Genomic DNA, 16,643 nt, shown 5'->3' with positions numbered 1-16,643 from the left:
TCGTCTCATGACCACTGAGACGAACATGATATTTTATGACATTGTTTTACTCATTTCACAACGGAAACTACAGCACCTCAGCAGGTGTTCAGGGAAGCTTTCTACTTCGTGTAAATCTGTAGACACATTGTGTTTTACGCCAACAAAAAGTACATAGACCATTATCTTCCTTAGAAATAAAACCTCCATTCGATACCACCCTCTCTCTGTAAGCTTACCTCACCTCACACAATCTCCGCGGACAGATTGCCCTAGGACGACGTACCTGAATTAACTTTTAAATTTGAATTAATTTGGCCAGCAAGGAACACACACAAAATTATTAGTTCCTACGTGGGAAATACGTTTTCACTATTTTCGTAAATATACATATTTTTTTAATGTTGCAAAAGTTTCTCACAAAGGAAAAAAAACTGTCAAACCATGGAGTTAGTAAAAAATACCTCCATGGTCAAATAGTGAGATCTTGGACAGGTTCGTCGACTTGGGTTACATTCTTCCCTTTTCTTATTGCACAAACTTAAATACCGCCCTCTGTTGACAAAATAGGAACTCGCTTTGAAACGCACCTGGTGCCAAACCTTCCCATACCTGTTATGCATGCGTGTGTCATCTCTAACCACCACCAGTACCTGACCAGCAAATCCACATTCATTTGATCATGCACTTGGTATGCACAACTAAACTGCCTATTGTGACACATACCGCCGGCAGAAAGTGAGCGGTCTTACTACACTCTACAGTACTAGTTTTAGTTTTGGTTATAAAACTTTGCCTTTCGATGATTAAAATGTCTTACTGGAAACACGATACAGGAACAATAACTTTGTACTGATAGTGGCTGTTTGGATTATAAAGACAACAAAGGTATGTTAAATTGTTATGATTTTCAGAGCAACGTTCTTTTTGGACTGAGTTAAAATTCAAATCGCTGTGACATTTTTGTTTACATTGTTGATTGAGCGAGTAGTCAGAGGTACGGTACAGCGTATAGTGGACGCAAATGCTGAAAGTAAACTGAAACAACACAAGACTCTAAAGACAAGAGTAGTCTAAAAACAAGCTTGGATTTTCTGTGGCTAATTTTTTACGGAAAAGACCGTACCACTTTTAAACTTTTAAAGACCATAACCACTTTTCAACTCGGCCATAATGTTGTTTTACTTTTTAAATTTTAGAATTTATTTGTGCATAATTCATCATTTTTGTCAAAGTCCAATCCTAGCTCGTCCACTAACAAAAACACGAATTTAAAACCAAATGGTTGTTAGTGAATCAGGCAGTCTTTACAAATGATTTCCTTGTCCTTTGTATGTCAGGAACAACTAAACTACAAACCTGCAAATATGAATTTCGGCTTTTAGCCGCTGTATTGCAGTGTTTTAATAAATAAACCATGAATAATCATAACATAGAGCTCCATGGTTAGAGCAAACAGAGCCAAAGCTGCCTTAGTACCCCTTATAATATTATAAATAGTTGCAATTTTTTCATTAATTCGTAACCATCCATCCTGCATAAAAGTTCCGTGCGGTTCCTGGGAGGATGTGGAGGGTAACGATAGCACAACAATGTTTCCCTCTGAATTGGAGGTCTTACATAGCTGTATAAAAACCAAAACGCTTTGGCTAGTAGACATAACTTGCGATTTTTTTAAATTGGTCATTAATTAAATAATTTCTGTATCCTGCCGCACTTTTCCACTCATTTTTACCACAGGAATTCTCATTTGAGTAAATTGAATACTGATTTATTTCATAGCTAATGAAAAAGTGATGGCAGGGTACAGTAATCAACGTGGACATTTTTTCACAAACTGGGCTTCCATAGACTTTAATGCGCAAATGGGTTCAGGTTTGTGTTTGTGTTGTGGATACGTACATTATTTGATTCAATGAAAGCACATCATCACTGATTACTTCTAGAAACTATAAGGCTCCCCCGTGAGCCGAAAATTGCTTTTTTGGCCGATGTTTTTAAATTTTACTCAACAAAAAAGGAATGCAAGCATTATGAATGTTTATTGAGTATGTGGGGAAAGTTTTGGTAGTGTAGTACAAAAGAAACTTCAGTTATTGCTGGCTAACACTCGTAAACCTTTCACCTATCAACACTGATTTGAAAAACGTGTAGCGTTAAGGAGGCCCAAAATATGTGAGCCTTATAGTTTCTAGAAGTAATCACTGATGAAGTTCACACCAGCAGTCTTTACCAACCCATATTTCCATCAGATGTAATAATAATAAATAATAATAAGACTTGTCATGCGCACATATCCACCCTGCTGGGTGTTCAAGGCGCAGTAAAACCAAAACCAAAACAAAGACAAACAGACACAACATAATATTAACAAAAGTCAAGAGAGGGGGGGGGATTTTTAAGCACTTTTCAAGTCAATAATTTAGTTTTTATTGCAGCAATTGATATAGCAATGTTAGCCTATAATTTATGCCAACACTTTTAAAAGTACATTTTCCCCCCGATAATAACGAACACACCTGTACATAATGCAGGTGGGTTTATCTTTTCCTCAGTAAGGTTAGTTTACATATCATTTTACAATTTAATTAACAGTCAACTGGGAGTGGTGGGAATAAATTCACTTTCCCCACGCCCGCCCCCCCCAAACAACCTTCCTTTAAAATTCAACGTTAAATGCAAATTTTTTGCTTTCTATAGAATATTGACATAAACCGGGATATAGGTGCTCCAACTTTTCCATAAATCTTTCACACTAAACATTTTCCATGCCTTATTTTAAAGAGTTTTAAAAGTAGCCCATAGGAACAGTTTAATCAATCAACTGTGCATTTTCCTCAGGATGTTGTGGTTGCCAACATTTAAGACGTGACACCATTGTACCATGTAGTGATCACAGCCACTTTACATGTATTTTGAAAAAAAAGTTACTTCATCAAAGACTCGGGAAAGATTCAATGTACATGTTATCTATTTTTTTAAACTAAAAAAACACCAACTTCAGATTTTAAAAACTCAAACCACCAATTTTAGAAGAACATGGGTAGATTTCACAATATTAAAAATGTAAAGGCTAGTCCTAAGTTAGAACGAGTAACTCGTACTAACTCGAGATAACACTAGTCTTAACTCTTTGTGAAATCCTTCCCATTTGTAAAAATTGATCCTATATTTCAAACCATTTTAAAAAACCGAACCAATGGTTTTAGAGAATGGACTAAGTACACGTGTATCCAGTAAATAAGTACTCAAAGAAACTTCTGCTCGCTGGCATTGTAACTAGTTTTTAAGTTTCCATTTCAATATTGTGCGTGTATAAAGCGTAAAGCGCGCTAACGCATGGTAATGTAGGAACCAATCGACAGATTTCCCTTTGACCACACACCCCGCAAGCAGCTCTAGGAAGCTCCATTCAATTTACACGTTGGTATATTATGACTGGTAACAAGTTCATTTCACCCAAGAGTTAGCTGTCAAAATGTTTGCCAGTTTACTCCACAGCAAACAGCCGTTCAACAATAGAATTGCCCTGCACACACATGAATTCATCTAAGAATAACAAAAGCAAGAGAAAGAAAACCAATTGCACACACTCAAAGAAAACAGTCCTGCCGACTGACTCTTTTGTGTGGGTTTTCTTTACATTGGTCATTCGGGTGTTTGTAGTTTTCCAGGTAAAGGGACTCCGGAGTCTTGGTGCTGGTTATGTCTGCTTTGGATCAGGGAGATTGGGGGGGGGGGGGGCGGCTAGACTCAAACACTTTCACTTTGATTTATATTTCTTGTGTATTAGTACAGTTTTGTAATTCCCTTGTCATTATGTGATTTAAACTACATTGTAGATAGGTCAGATTTTTGACTGTGCACTAAATATGTTCGTCTGGTTTTACTTGTACATAAATCTGTACTTTGTGTGGTCTGAGTTGTAGTTATAGCCTTGTAATGTAATTTATGATTTTCAATTACCATGATCACATTTGAAATAGTAGGGGGGCCTACTAGTACAGGTCTACAGCAAATTCATATCATTAGATGTTTTATAAGTGATTTCACTGATTTTGATATTTGCTTGGTGTCTAATTTGGTTTGTTTGACAGTTCTGATAAATTTGTTTCATCAAAATTAATCACAAAAATGACTGTCACCACTGAACAAAGGTTGACAAAATATGGAGATCACCAACATCACATGTAGGGCTACGGCGAATGATGTTGCTCAGTTGGTAGAGAGTGCTGGCACCTTATCCGTGAGGTCATTGGTTCAAATCCCGCTCTAGTTTTAAATTCTTCTTTGTTCAATTGCAAATCAAATCACTGCAGTATTGTACAAGGCATATTATCCACACCTGGAACATTATCATTGATTTTTGCATAAAATATGGAAACCCCCCACAATTTATCTTGTTGAATATGGAACACATAGCTTAATTGTAGGTTTCAGTGTATTGTTAGAAGTCAAAGAACCGTATTCAAATTTCAAAAGAGAGAGGACTTAGGGGCTTCTACTGTACTGCTATAGTGTTTCATTCATGGTATGACTGAATGAAACTTCCTTATTTGTACTCTTTTTATGTAAAAGCACAAGTTTTGTGTTACATTTCAAGAATCTTCTATTACCTGTTTGTGTTTTGGTCGTTTTATTATTTACAAATTGCGTGTTTTAAACCAAAAACAAGTGATGTTTTAAAAAATATTGACTTTGTTGAAATGTTAAAACCAAATTCTTTTGAGTTTAACATTTCCTTTTCACATAAGGGGGTATGTAATTGTTTTGGTGTGTTAGAAAAATTCTGGGCCAGTTACTTTGATGGAGCAGCAAGCCCTGGGGTCTTGTTGACCCCCCCCCTCCAAATTTGAGCCCTGAATGGTATTGGGACACTGTATTGTGGAACCAGTCGTTGCACCTGTGCTGAAGAAATACATATTTAGCTCATTCATTGATGCAACACACACACACACACACAATGTGGGAACCCAATCATCTGAAACAGTCTTAGGAAGCAATAAAGTGCGTGTCCTCTTCTCGTAAGACGATGACGCATCCTCGTCATGTACGCTTGAATCCAGCTCACCTGGTCCAACACAGAAGAAACACACCGATATAACACACAAGGATGAAGAGCGCGCTGGCATCGACGGCGCCATTTCTATCCTTCTCAACAGTCCGATATCAACTCATCACTAAGTGTATCCTCTTAACCTTGGGGCTGTCCAACCATTCAAGCCTCACTCCCAACACGATGACCAGAGAGGCGGAGGGGAGGGGGGGGCGGTGGGTTGCATCGAGGGCGTCGTTTCTCTCCTTCTCAACAGTCCGATATCAACTCATCACTAAGTGTATCCTCTTATCCTTGGGTTGTCAAACCATTCAAGCCTCACTCCCAACACGATGACCAGAGAGGAGGAGGGGGGGGGCGTCATAAATTAGATCTGACAGCCGGTATGATTCAGGAATTAAAAGAAGTGATGAAGTTGTTTGTAATCTTGAAGGATTAATCATCTTGCTGTCCAATGATGTATGAAATATTCATGGGAGGTAGTCTTTTTCATGTTGTCACCTGTTTCAGTGGGAAAAGAGAAGAATGATATTGGGGGCCATTATGAATTGGAAAAATGAATTTCATAATCCTTACAGGCCTGGAATTTCATCTTTTAGTTTTAGAGGGCAAGGCCATTTTCATCTTACAAAGGGCACTAGAAAATCTCAATTTGAAGGGGCACCAACAGAGCTCCATGCCAATACCAGAGCAACATACTTAATTTTGGTGCAACATGAGTTTTGGTGCAAAGAGCAAAGTGTGTTGACTTTCATGTTTTTTTGTACATTCTTAAGAAAATTGGTTTATTAAAAGTGTAGCCTACATTTGTACAATCTTGGGTGTTTTGAATGGTTTTATCCTCATGTATTTTGTGAATTCAATCTAAAGTCCCCCACCCTGAACAACAAAGGAAGAGAAAATGAAGAAGAAAAGCAGAAATAATGATTATAAATGTTCTTCTTTTTGGGCATTTCAGTCCGCACGTCAATACAATTTTGCAGTTGTACTGTACACATCACTTGAATATTGGGAAATACCATTGAGCTATAAAATGGAAACACTGTACACGCACTTATGCAACACTATAAATTCATTTGAATAATTTGTGCTTAAATTTAAATCCAATGAATAACAACTTACACATTTGATTTAAATCTACCACCAGGTGCCAATTTCATAGAGCTGCTTTTTAAACATTGTGCTAAATGATTTTTCAAAGCAAACAAATATACAGGAAACCAGTCACATGTATGTCATTAGACACCTTTTTTTGGCTGGTAAACCAATTCTGGTAAAGGAACATTGTTTTGTACTTGTGCCATTTTGTAATGTACAATTTGTGTTAAGCACTCTCCATTTGAACATCGCCCATGGACCAATTTAATTTAATTAATCAACTTAAAGGAAAACGTTGCCTTGGATCAGACGAGTTGGTCTATAAAAAGTCTTTGTAACTGTGTTTTTTTTTAATGCATGGTTGGAAAGATGTTTAAAATGTTGAACACAATGATCCACACAAATTTGCCTCGAATTGCGTGGTTTTCCTTTTACTAGTGTAAACTAACACGGTTGGCTATTTATGGGAGTCAAAAATTTGACTCCCATAAATGGCCGACCGGGTTGGTCGACGTGGTGAAGGGAAAACCGTGCAATTTCGAGGCATGTTTGTGTGGATCATTGTATTCTACTTTTACAACATCTTTCTACCCATGCATTTTATAACAAACTGTAACAAACGCTTTTCAAAGACCAACTTGACTGATCCAAGGCAACGTGTTCCTTTAAAAAAAAAAAAAAAGTAGCAAGGCAAACCAAAGTACCAGAACAAGGCTACTACCAGCCAAAATAGCATGTTACACCATCTTTGATTGGTATCCTGCTTATTTTTTTTGCTTAGCAATTAGCAAAACAATTCTCGACTCAGCTCTATGAAATAAGGACCTGAAGTTAAACAGCAGGTCTGGTACAGTACTTCACAGAGGCAAAGAAGGTGATTGCCTCCATGCCCCCTAGTCATCAATGCCTTCATGCCCTTGAAATGCTCTGGAGTAGAATTGTACAATTTCCTCATAGGATGTCCGAGAAGAAGATGCCTTGGTGCTCTAGGCTTTTAAAAAAAGGAAGCGTATATCAAAAAATAGGTACATGGGATAGCAAAATGTGTGCGTACAGGCTTGAAACAGGGTCTTCATGCATTATGAAGACCCTGTTTCAAGCCTGTATGCACACATCTATAGTAGCACTGTGTGTGTGTGTATATTTTTTCAGTTACAATAACGTTAGCGCTAGCCCTAAGATTAGCTTTCATTATTATTTCAGGAAATACTTGACTTCCTTGTAATCCAGTTAGAGTCAGTTTACAAACCGTACTCTGTAAGCATCATGTTTGATTTCATATCTAGTTTCAATTCTCAGTTCCAGTTACTGTAGGCCTAATTCCCAAAGTAACTACAAGGAAAAGCTTCTTGAAAGTGAGAGAGTACAGGGTCATTCCGTGTCAAATCACCCAATGGGTTAAACCCTACCCTCTTCAAATTTGCTCAAATTTGGTTTATGGGGTAATCGTGACTCAACAAGCTCAAATTTCAAATTTCAGCTCCATCAGATAAACGGTTTTCGCGCTACGGCATGCTCTTTCTTGTTGATTTCGGTCAAAATGCGCCTGACCTCTGACATTAAAACGACCATAAATCGATAACCTTTGGGTCAAATTGGTTGAAATTGGTGTCTTTGGAAAGGAAATTGTGTAAGCTTTCCAAATATGTCTTCTTCTTTTTTGTAGGAACATGTTTAGGTATGATAACCTTTTGACCTCAATTTTGACCTTGAGATTGACCTTGTGGATCACGTGACCCGACGACGAACTTCGGTGAAAATTTACCCTTAGACGTTTTCTCCACAATATAGAAAAATTAGAAATACAATAGTTTAGACTTGCCTTCAGGCTCCACTCAAAGTTGCCCTACTTGCCTATTCCTATGCAGGAATAAAGGTTACCGATTCATGGTCAGTTGAATGTCAGAGGTCAGGCGCATTTTGACCGAAATCAACAAGAAAGAGCATGCCGTAGCCGAAAACCGTTTATCGGGTGGAGCTGAAATTTAAAATTTGAGCTTGTTGAGCCATGATTACCCCATAAACCAAATAATGAGCAAATTTGAAGAGGGTAGCATTTAAAATTGCCTTTTATTTGGGTGATTTGACACGGAATGACCCTACATTATTCAATTGCATAATTACTAGGGTATTTATGCAGTTTTTATGTTCATAAATGGACACAAATGTTTACTCATAGTTGTGGCTGTGCACTTTTAAAAGCAAACACTGTTGTCTGCACAAAAGGTATCAGTGCCAAAACATCAGATCGAAACGAGGAATACAAATCACCAAGCAGGAAAGAATAAATAATAATAATAGTATCAATCTAAGCATTTATACTGCGTTCTTACACTAAAAAGTTACCACAACGCTTTACAACAATAATAACAAGCAATCTAAATTAACAATACAAAGCAATGACAAATAAATAAATATCCTAAGAAGTGAAATAAGTATGGAAAAGGTGTGTTTTTAACAATGAAAAATATTCATTTTAGAAGAAAAACATTTAAAAAAAGCTACAGTGTAGAAAGAAGCCTGTCAAGCACAAACAAAAATAGCTCAATCCAATTTGTATCATTCATCAGTAGCTCATTACTGCCGAAGTCATTTTCACTTAGTAATTTTGGTTGTGAAGCCACGGACGCTCGGAATTTAAGCAAACTTAATCACTGTACTAGCCAAGAGCCCAAAGGAGAGAAGGCAAGGAAGAAAGTTTTAGATTTAGATGCGGCAGGTAAAATCCCAGAGAATTATTCTAGGGAAAACCCATGCAATCAGGTAGGGACTGTAAACCCAATCCATTTAGTAACCCCGACGGGATTTGAACCGGGGACCCAGAGGTGGAAGACGAGGCAAGATACCACTCCACATTCCACTATGGAATTTTGACCTTAATTTGTGCCTTCAAACATCCAATAGAAATGTCACCAAAAAGCTTTAGTCTTGTGCAATATGGAGAATTTTAATTTGCTGACTTTAATGATGTCTACAAAATTTATTTGTTTGCCTATCAGCCCGTGATTTGTGTGTATCGCCCCGGCCCAATATTAAAGTTTGTGTTTGAGAACCCTAATCACTGCCTCTGACCATTTAAGGTGTGATTTGTATTTGATTTGTAAGCAACAAATGCTGGGAGTACATCTGGCTTACAATAGTTGTGGATTATTGTTCGTGTGATTATTGTACGTACGGCTTGTAAGTTGTATAGTGTGTATCATGTAAGTAAGCATTTCTTGCCACACTATTTCCTGTCGTCCATCCCTGGATTTCAATTCCCAGCACTTCACAAAACCTGCGATTCAAACTTCCTGGACTACACAGCTTTGCTCAGCTGTGATTTCATTTGTGTTTACATAACGGATCCAGCTAAGGCATGGACCCTTGAATATAGTTCAATTTGTCTGCAACAGGTTGGACGCTTGTTATGATGCCACCGGTATTTTATTTGTTCCGGGAACACACAGAATTTGTTTTGTTTTTGTTCTGAAGCCCCCTGACAATGCTATCTATAATCAAATATATCCCTGAACTTTGCACTTTCTGTGTGTAACATGAACATTCCTATACGATGATCATCTTTAGTTTTCAAGCAAACATTTGGTTTTGTAGAGAGAGATTAAAGGAACACATGCCTTGGATCGGTCGGGTTGGCCTTTTAAAAACGTTTGTAACTGTTTGTTATAAAATATATATGATTAGAAAGATATTTTAAAAGTAGAACATAATGATCCACACAAGTATCACTCGAAATTGCGTGGTTTTCCTTTTACATTGTCGACTAATACAGTTTACAAATTTTTGGCTCACATAAATTGGCAACAGTGTTAGTTCGCAAAGTAAAAGGAAAACCACGCAATTCCGAGGCAAATTTGTGTGGATCAATCATTGTATTCTACTTTTACTTCATCTTTCTAATCAATATGCATTTTATAACAAACGGTTACAAATGCTTTTTAAAAACCAACTCAACCGATCCAAGGCAATGTGTTCCTTTAAAAAAGAACGTGACGTGACGTGTGTGATTTATATTTGATTTGTACAAGCAACAAGTGCATGGGAAGTGCATCAGGCTAAGTTGTGGATGCATTATATTTACGTTTGTGAAGGCTTTTAATGCGTGTTAGTGTTGTTGATGGTACATGTAGAACCATGGTAGAACCTTGGTTGAACAGACCCTTTAACTCCATGTTAAGATTAAGATTAAGATTAAAATATTTATTGTCATGATAAAAAACATGAAATTTGTCTTCCCTGTGTAAAGGAGACTATACAATACATACAAGAAAGGCATAGCAAAAATAGACAAGAATAAAATTGCAATATACAGATATATACAAATACAAAGATAATAAGATATGTGGGGAGCATGTAAAAAGTATAAAATAAGAGTGAACCAAATTATCTCGACCATCTACTGTTAAAAAGCTTAATTGTACTAGGGAGAAAGGAATCCGTAAACCTGTTGGTCTTTAAGCAAAGCTGGTCTTGTTTCTACCCGGTGTGCCGTGGTGCGTTTTTTATTTCTAACCGACACAATTGATTACTTCTAATGCTGTCATACATATAATTTTCAGTTTTTAAAGTGCCGTTATTATCTCGAATACAAAGGTCAGTTACACGGTTATCCACTATAAAATTGATTACAGATTATTATCAGAAATCTGATAATCTGAGTGAGTTTGGTAACAAGATAAATTGTGTCAAATATTATTTTCGATAGTGAAATATTTTCAACTTGGGGCAAATTTCACAGTGCTGCTAACTAATTTTTGTGCTAAGCAAACAAATTTGCGGGGAAAAAAGAGAGCGTATCTCACAGGTTGGCAAAAGAAATTAGGTGCCCAGCGTGCGTTTGCTGAAAAAGTGTAAAGCACCGGAATGTTAATTTGCCTTTTGCTGTGCTTGCGGTTAGTATGGCTGTCAAATTTAAATTGCACAGTAAGTGTAAAATCGACCTTAAGCCATAGTAAGCAGCTCTATTAAATTGGTACCAAGGCCAATGTTAGAGAGGTGTGCGTAAGCAAAAAATAGTGCTTAAAAATGTTTTTAAAACATAATAAATAACAAAGTACTTTTTCGATAATCACAATTGAAAATACCACTTAACAACACTTTGCTATTTTAGCATCGATTTCAGTCAACCAGTCAAAATGGGTGAATTATGAATTGGAATTTTGAGTTGTAACCTAATGTTTTGAATAACATAGGGGGGCTTAAGTATTTTGCCTAGTAACCTTAAGTGGTAACCCATTCCTTGTAAGCAGATCTATTTTGGTGTTTAGCAATTTTTGTTTTTTTCCTTAGCAGTTCTATGGAATTGCCCCCCCCCCAATGTAATTAAATCTGTGGTAATTGTGTAATGTAAGTAGCCCTGGAACTGCCCTTGGAGAAGACTGTATATTTTGTTTACATACAATGAGTATTCAAGTCTGATTTGTGTAATTTTATGCGCCTACTGTTTTGTAATACTGCCAGGTTGTGATTGCTGCATGTTCTTGGTCCAGCCAATGGCCTTGAATTTAACAATCATGTTATACTCGCAGCTGTCGCTGCTTTGCCTCAAGGGTGTTCATGTATAGCATGGCTGACCTCCCTTTCGCCATGGTTTTGTATACTACACTGTCGGTTGTGCATCCGTATGCAATGTACACATGTACGACTACACTACTACTAATAATAATAGGCCTAATAATAATAATAGGCCTAATAATAATAATAATAATAATAATAATAATACTTGCTTCAGTTTTATACAGCACTTTTTCACACCCAAAGCGCTTCAAATTATTACCCTTGGTCACTGGGCCTTAAATCTCTCCATAAACCATCTCTGAGCTCGGAGGTTACACAACAGCCTTGTGCAACAAATGTGCGCTACTCGGATAAATCAATAACATTCACAAGAACCATCTCTGCCCTCACAGGAAACCCATTTACCCCTGGGTGGAAAGAAGCAATGGTTAAGTGTCTTGCTCGGGGACACAAGTGTCACGGCTGGGGATTCAAACCCACACTCAGCTGAACAGAAACACCAGAGTTTGAATTTGGTGCTCGGCCACGACACCCAAAATATATTGAGAAGAACCCTAGGCCCTTTTCGCAACCACAAATTTGGATGTCAATGTTTCATTTATCACTAATACTCTATTTCATGTCGACAAAAGCGTCAAAATCTTGCAGATCTTGTGAATTTTTGAAATGTGTTACTTGGTGATTAATACTTTGATATTTGTGTGTCTTTTTACAGATGAGTGACGGACGTCGTACCCAGGTGGTGTTACTTGATGATAAGAGGGTGGACCTTGTGGTGCAGGTAAATAATTTGACTAGTCCGGATTGACGCTTCTTTTTTCTGGCTAATCTGTGACTTAACAATTATCTGAGCGCCAACTCTCCCTGATTTTGCAGGAAGTTCCCTGAAACTAAACCAATCTTTTTTTATGTTATGTTGACGAACAATGTTGAATGTATTTCCCTGATTGTTTTACAATCTCCCTAATAGGGGACTTTCGGAATACTTGGTGGCAGCAGACTTGCCAGGTAAAATCCATTGTTCTTGGTAATGTGCGCGTGCTCAGAACTACGTAAACAATGGACATTTACCTGGTAAGTCTGCTGCCACCTAGCGTTTCAAATTCTCCTATTGCTAGAGAAACAATCTGACGGTATACTTTTACCCTTACACTGATTAAGCACTGCGTACTCAATACTTTCCCAAAGTCTGTGGAAACAAATTCAAAGGCAAATCAGCCAGGTGGGATTTGAACTCAAGACCTTTGCATTGCTAGAGCAGATGTCTAACCATTAGACCACCGAGCTACATGTAGCCTGGTAGACAGAGACAGTTCGAATCCTTGTGTTAGCAGTCGGTACTGCAACAGTGTGTGTAGGTGCAAATACCTTAGTCCAAGTCCCTGTGAAGGATAACAGTTTCTGCCATCCTAAATTCTGCTTGCCATATTCCAGTCTATGTTAAATAACATTCACTTATTCAATTTGGGGAAATTCCTAGGGAATTCACTCCAACTAATCCCAGATCAAACAGATCGCGGATTAGGGATAAATTTGAGGATTAGGTGACTTCAGTGTGTGGTGACAATGATAGAATGTCCTTGTCTGGTAAGCTGGCTGGATTTACCAAGAGGGGTAGACGGGTAATCGTGTACTCTCTGGAGTATGTGCAAATAAGGAGCATCCCTTGGATAGAATTTGACCCAATAGACCTTTTTTTTGGTAAACCGAATGGCCTTTGTTGGATCTGGGGATCTTGCTTAGTCTTTTTGAGCAAGTAGGGTTTTCCCATAGCAGCTTGAATCTATAATCTTGGGTGATGTGTGCTGGAAGCTTTCGGTTACCAGTTTACTGTAAAAAAAATAAAACATGGATGATAATCCTGCGTGCCTGACACGCGGAAGCCAGCCAGTTATAAACACTGGTCATTATCAACCACTTAAACACCCACACGTGATATGCTCATCACCAATATGAGTAGAGAAACTGTCAAGGGTATTTATGAATGGTCTGTTCATGTACTAAAACCAAACAGTGCACTCCTAAAGTGTCCACCAAAATATCTTAAAAAGGCTAGGGTAATGTACTTCAACAAACAATTTTAGAGTTGGAAATATTCAACAGTGAGGTATCGCTTTTCATTTGAAAAACCCAAGACTGCAAACCGAGTCCGGTCTTGAGTTTACTTGTTCGGGCGGACGCTTAAATCAGTGGCCTCAGGCCAATGGTTCTGTGTGAGTTTCCAGCCATGCAATGAGGGGGTTAATTGATTATCGGAATAACCTTTGTGCCATGAAGATCGATGAAATGTGTTGTTTTGGTGTAAAATGGAGCTGTGGTTTGACAATAATGCCCCCAGGAATCCAATCTGAGGGTTGAGTTACATGGAGATAGCGTTACATGGAGACACATACCGGCCAGGCAGAATAAACAGCTAAGCACACAATTTCGCTCACCGATCAGACAAAAGTCTCACTTGTTTCTTGGCATGACATAGTAGAAAATTGTTAATGGTAAGGGTCATGGTAATGCTGTCAATGTAATGCTGATTTACAGAAAGAATGTCACATCTGAAAATTGATGATAAAACTGCAAAAACAAAATACACATTATTATCACACAAACTTTGAATCCATCCCTGTTTAAAAAATATATGTAGGGAGGTTACAGCAGGTACCAACCACATCTCTGGCTACAGCATTCACAAGGACAAAACAAAACAAAAAATTACTCATCTTGAACTTGAAGTGAAATTTGCAAAACTGAACAAGAAAAAAATCACGATCACTTACTTTCACCAAGTTCGAATATTATAACAGAAAAAAGAACAAAATATATCTTGTCTGAAATGAGTTGTTGCAAAACTTCAAATTTTGAAGAGTTGAAAAAACAACTTACTCCTAGATGCACTCAATCCAGGTGCCATCCATGTGATGCCTAGACGGCATTTCTGCACTAAGAATTTACGGAATTTGTGTATTTAATATCATGTAGCGCCCTGTGTGAGCTGATGCCGGGATTCGATAAATAAACATACAGTTCCAGTATCTATTTATGATGTGATCATGTCGAGTCATCTTCCAAGGGTTATGGAAAAATAAAAAGCTGAGAGGTGGACGTAAAGTGTACATGTATGGGCAGACAGCTCGCCAACATTCCAATCTAAGTTACTTTTTTATGTTGTGTGGTAGACATAATAATAATAACTAGTTCCTAATAGCACACTTTACAACAACATATCAATACGCTTTTAGTGCTCGGGGCCAAACTTAATAGAGCTGCTTGTAAAGCAGAAATTAATCATGTTTAACACAAGTTCTGATCTGTCGATTTAGCAGAAAAATTTGTTCTTAAAAGCAGAAAATGATCCCTGGTCATTGGGCTAATAACATTCTTTCAGCTCAATTTCTTTTTTTCCCAGCTCCATTTGGAGTATACAGGTCAGTGCAAAAAAGTAAGATCAGAATTGTCATAACCCACAGAATAATCGTATCTAATGCATTTAAACATTCCCGTTGTGATGGATGCACAAATCAAGATGCTTGGAACACTGTTTGACCCCGGTTTACAAAACTTGATTCGTGTTTGCAAGAAAGGTAGCAGCATAATTAACTATTAATAGGCAGTTCTTAGATGGCGCTTTCTTACACCCGAAGGGCATCTCAGAGCGCTCATTATTATTTCTGCAGGTACCCAGAGCTGTGTTTGGAAAGTCTTTAAATAAGACCCCTTTACATGTATATATGTACAGTATGTACATGTAATGTATGAAAGTATGTACATGTATGAAAGTACTTAATTTGGGTAAACTAACCGAGCCAATGGGTAACTAACCCATTTTAAGTCCAATGCGAACAGCCCAGGAAATTTTTCTCCCAGGTAACTTACCCGACCCGAATGTGTTGTTTAACCGAGCCAAAGGTGCCCAAGAAGATTGACCAGGTCAGTTTAACCGAGCCAGAAAGTCCAATGTGGACGCGGCGACTCGGTTTAATCTCCCATCCGTCCGTGACCTGAAGAAGCTGACATGTTTTGTCATGGAAGAATAAGATTTTTGTGATTATCAAACTATTCAATGTTACGCAGGGGGCCAGCTCGGTTAGTTTACCCACGGTCTCGGTAAGTTTACCCGAGTCAAATAAATCCAAGTGTGGACGGTGGGAAAGTTAACCCGTCGGAATGTTACCCAGCGTCATGTTTAAGTTACCCAAAATATTAATCCAGTGCGAACATGGCTTCACAATATATCACTTAGTCTCAGCTGCAAAAGACTACATGTACATGTATGTTATTACTATTGTTTGGGTCCAAACCTTTTTTTAGATAGACCCTAAAACCACATTTTGGGAGTCAAGATAACCTCCTTCGTGACAGGGCGAAGACGGTCAGCCTTAAAAGTGGACTAGCTACTCATGGATTGAAGGTGAAAATGAGAATGATTCTAAATCCACAAGGGAGAAAAAAAAGTCACAAAGTGTGTGGTGGGCACTTCTATAGACCATGTGAACCTTGTTTACAAGTGTGACCTTGTACATGTACATTCTTTGAGTATTCTGGCAGGCAAGATACTACACTGGTCCTATTGGAAAGTTGGCATTTTGTGTCATATTCAATTCAATATACATTTATTTCCACTAAACATTTCCACAATATTATAGTAATACATACAGGTATATATATAAATGATAGAAAAAAATAAAATAAACTGGCGAGAACCAGTGTTAAAGACACTGACCATACATGTAATTTTCACATAAAACCAAGAGTTATGAAAGTAAAAGCGGGGCAAGTTTTGAGATGTGCCCCCTTTCATCTCATCAAATGTTGATAGGAATTAGACAGTGCAATCTCCATAAAATATAAGATTTTATGTTTTCTTCCATTGAGCTGTGTACAAATCGTGCCTGCAGGAAGTCTAGGCTCTGTGGCTCTTTTGTAAACACGTGAGGGCACAGGTCACATCATCTATATCATGCGATGATGTTGCCATATAGAGCAGTTTGGCTTATGCTCA

The 16,643-nt window shown here is 37.8% G+C and overlaps 1 protein-coding gene across 1 annotated transcript in view; it reads left to right on the top strand.

Annotated features, from left to right (window-relative positions):
• The first annotated feature begins 672 nt into the window (after positions 1-672).
• The window catches only part of LOC117307171 (FERM domain-containing protein 4A-like), a 56,062-nt gene continuing 40,091 nt past the window's right edge, over positions 673-16,643 (top strand). The window contains exons 1-2 of the mRNA XM_033791840.1: positions 673-867; positions 12,366-12,431. Coding sequence (XP_033647731.1) covers positions 12,366-12,431 — 66 coding nt within the window. The 5' untranslated portion in view covers positions 673-867. The remainder of the gene's footprint in view (positions 868-12,365; positions 12,432-16,643) is intronic.

Source organism: Asterias rubens, chromosome 2 (genome assembly GCF_902459465.1).
Source record: "Asterias rubens chromosome 2, eAstRub1.3, whole genome shotgun sequence".
Taxonomy (NCBI): domain Eukaryota; kingdom Metazoa; phylum Echinodermata; class Asteroidea; order Forcipulatida; family Asteriidae; genus Asterias; species Asterias rubens.
This window is presented reverse-complemented; position numbering and strand designations above follow the sequence as displayed.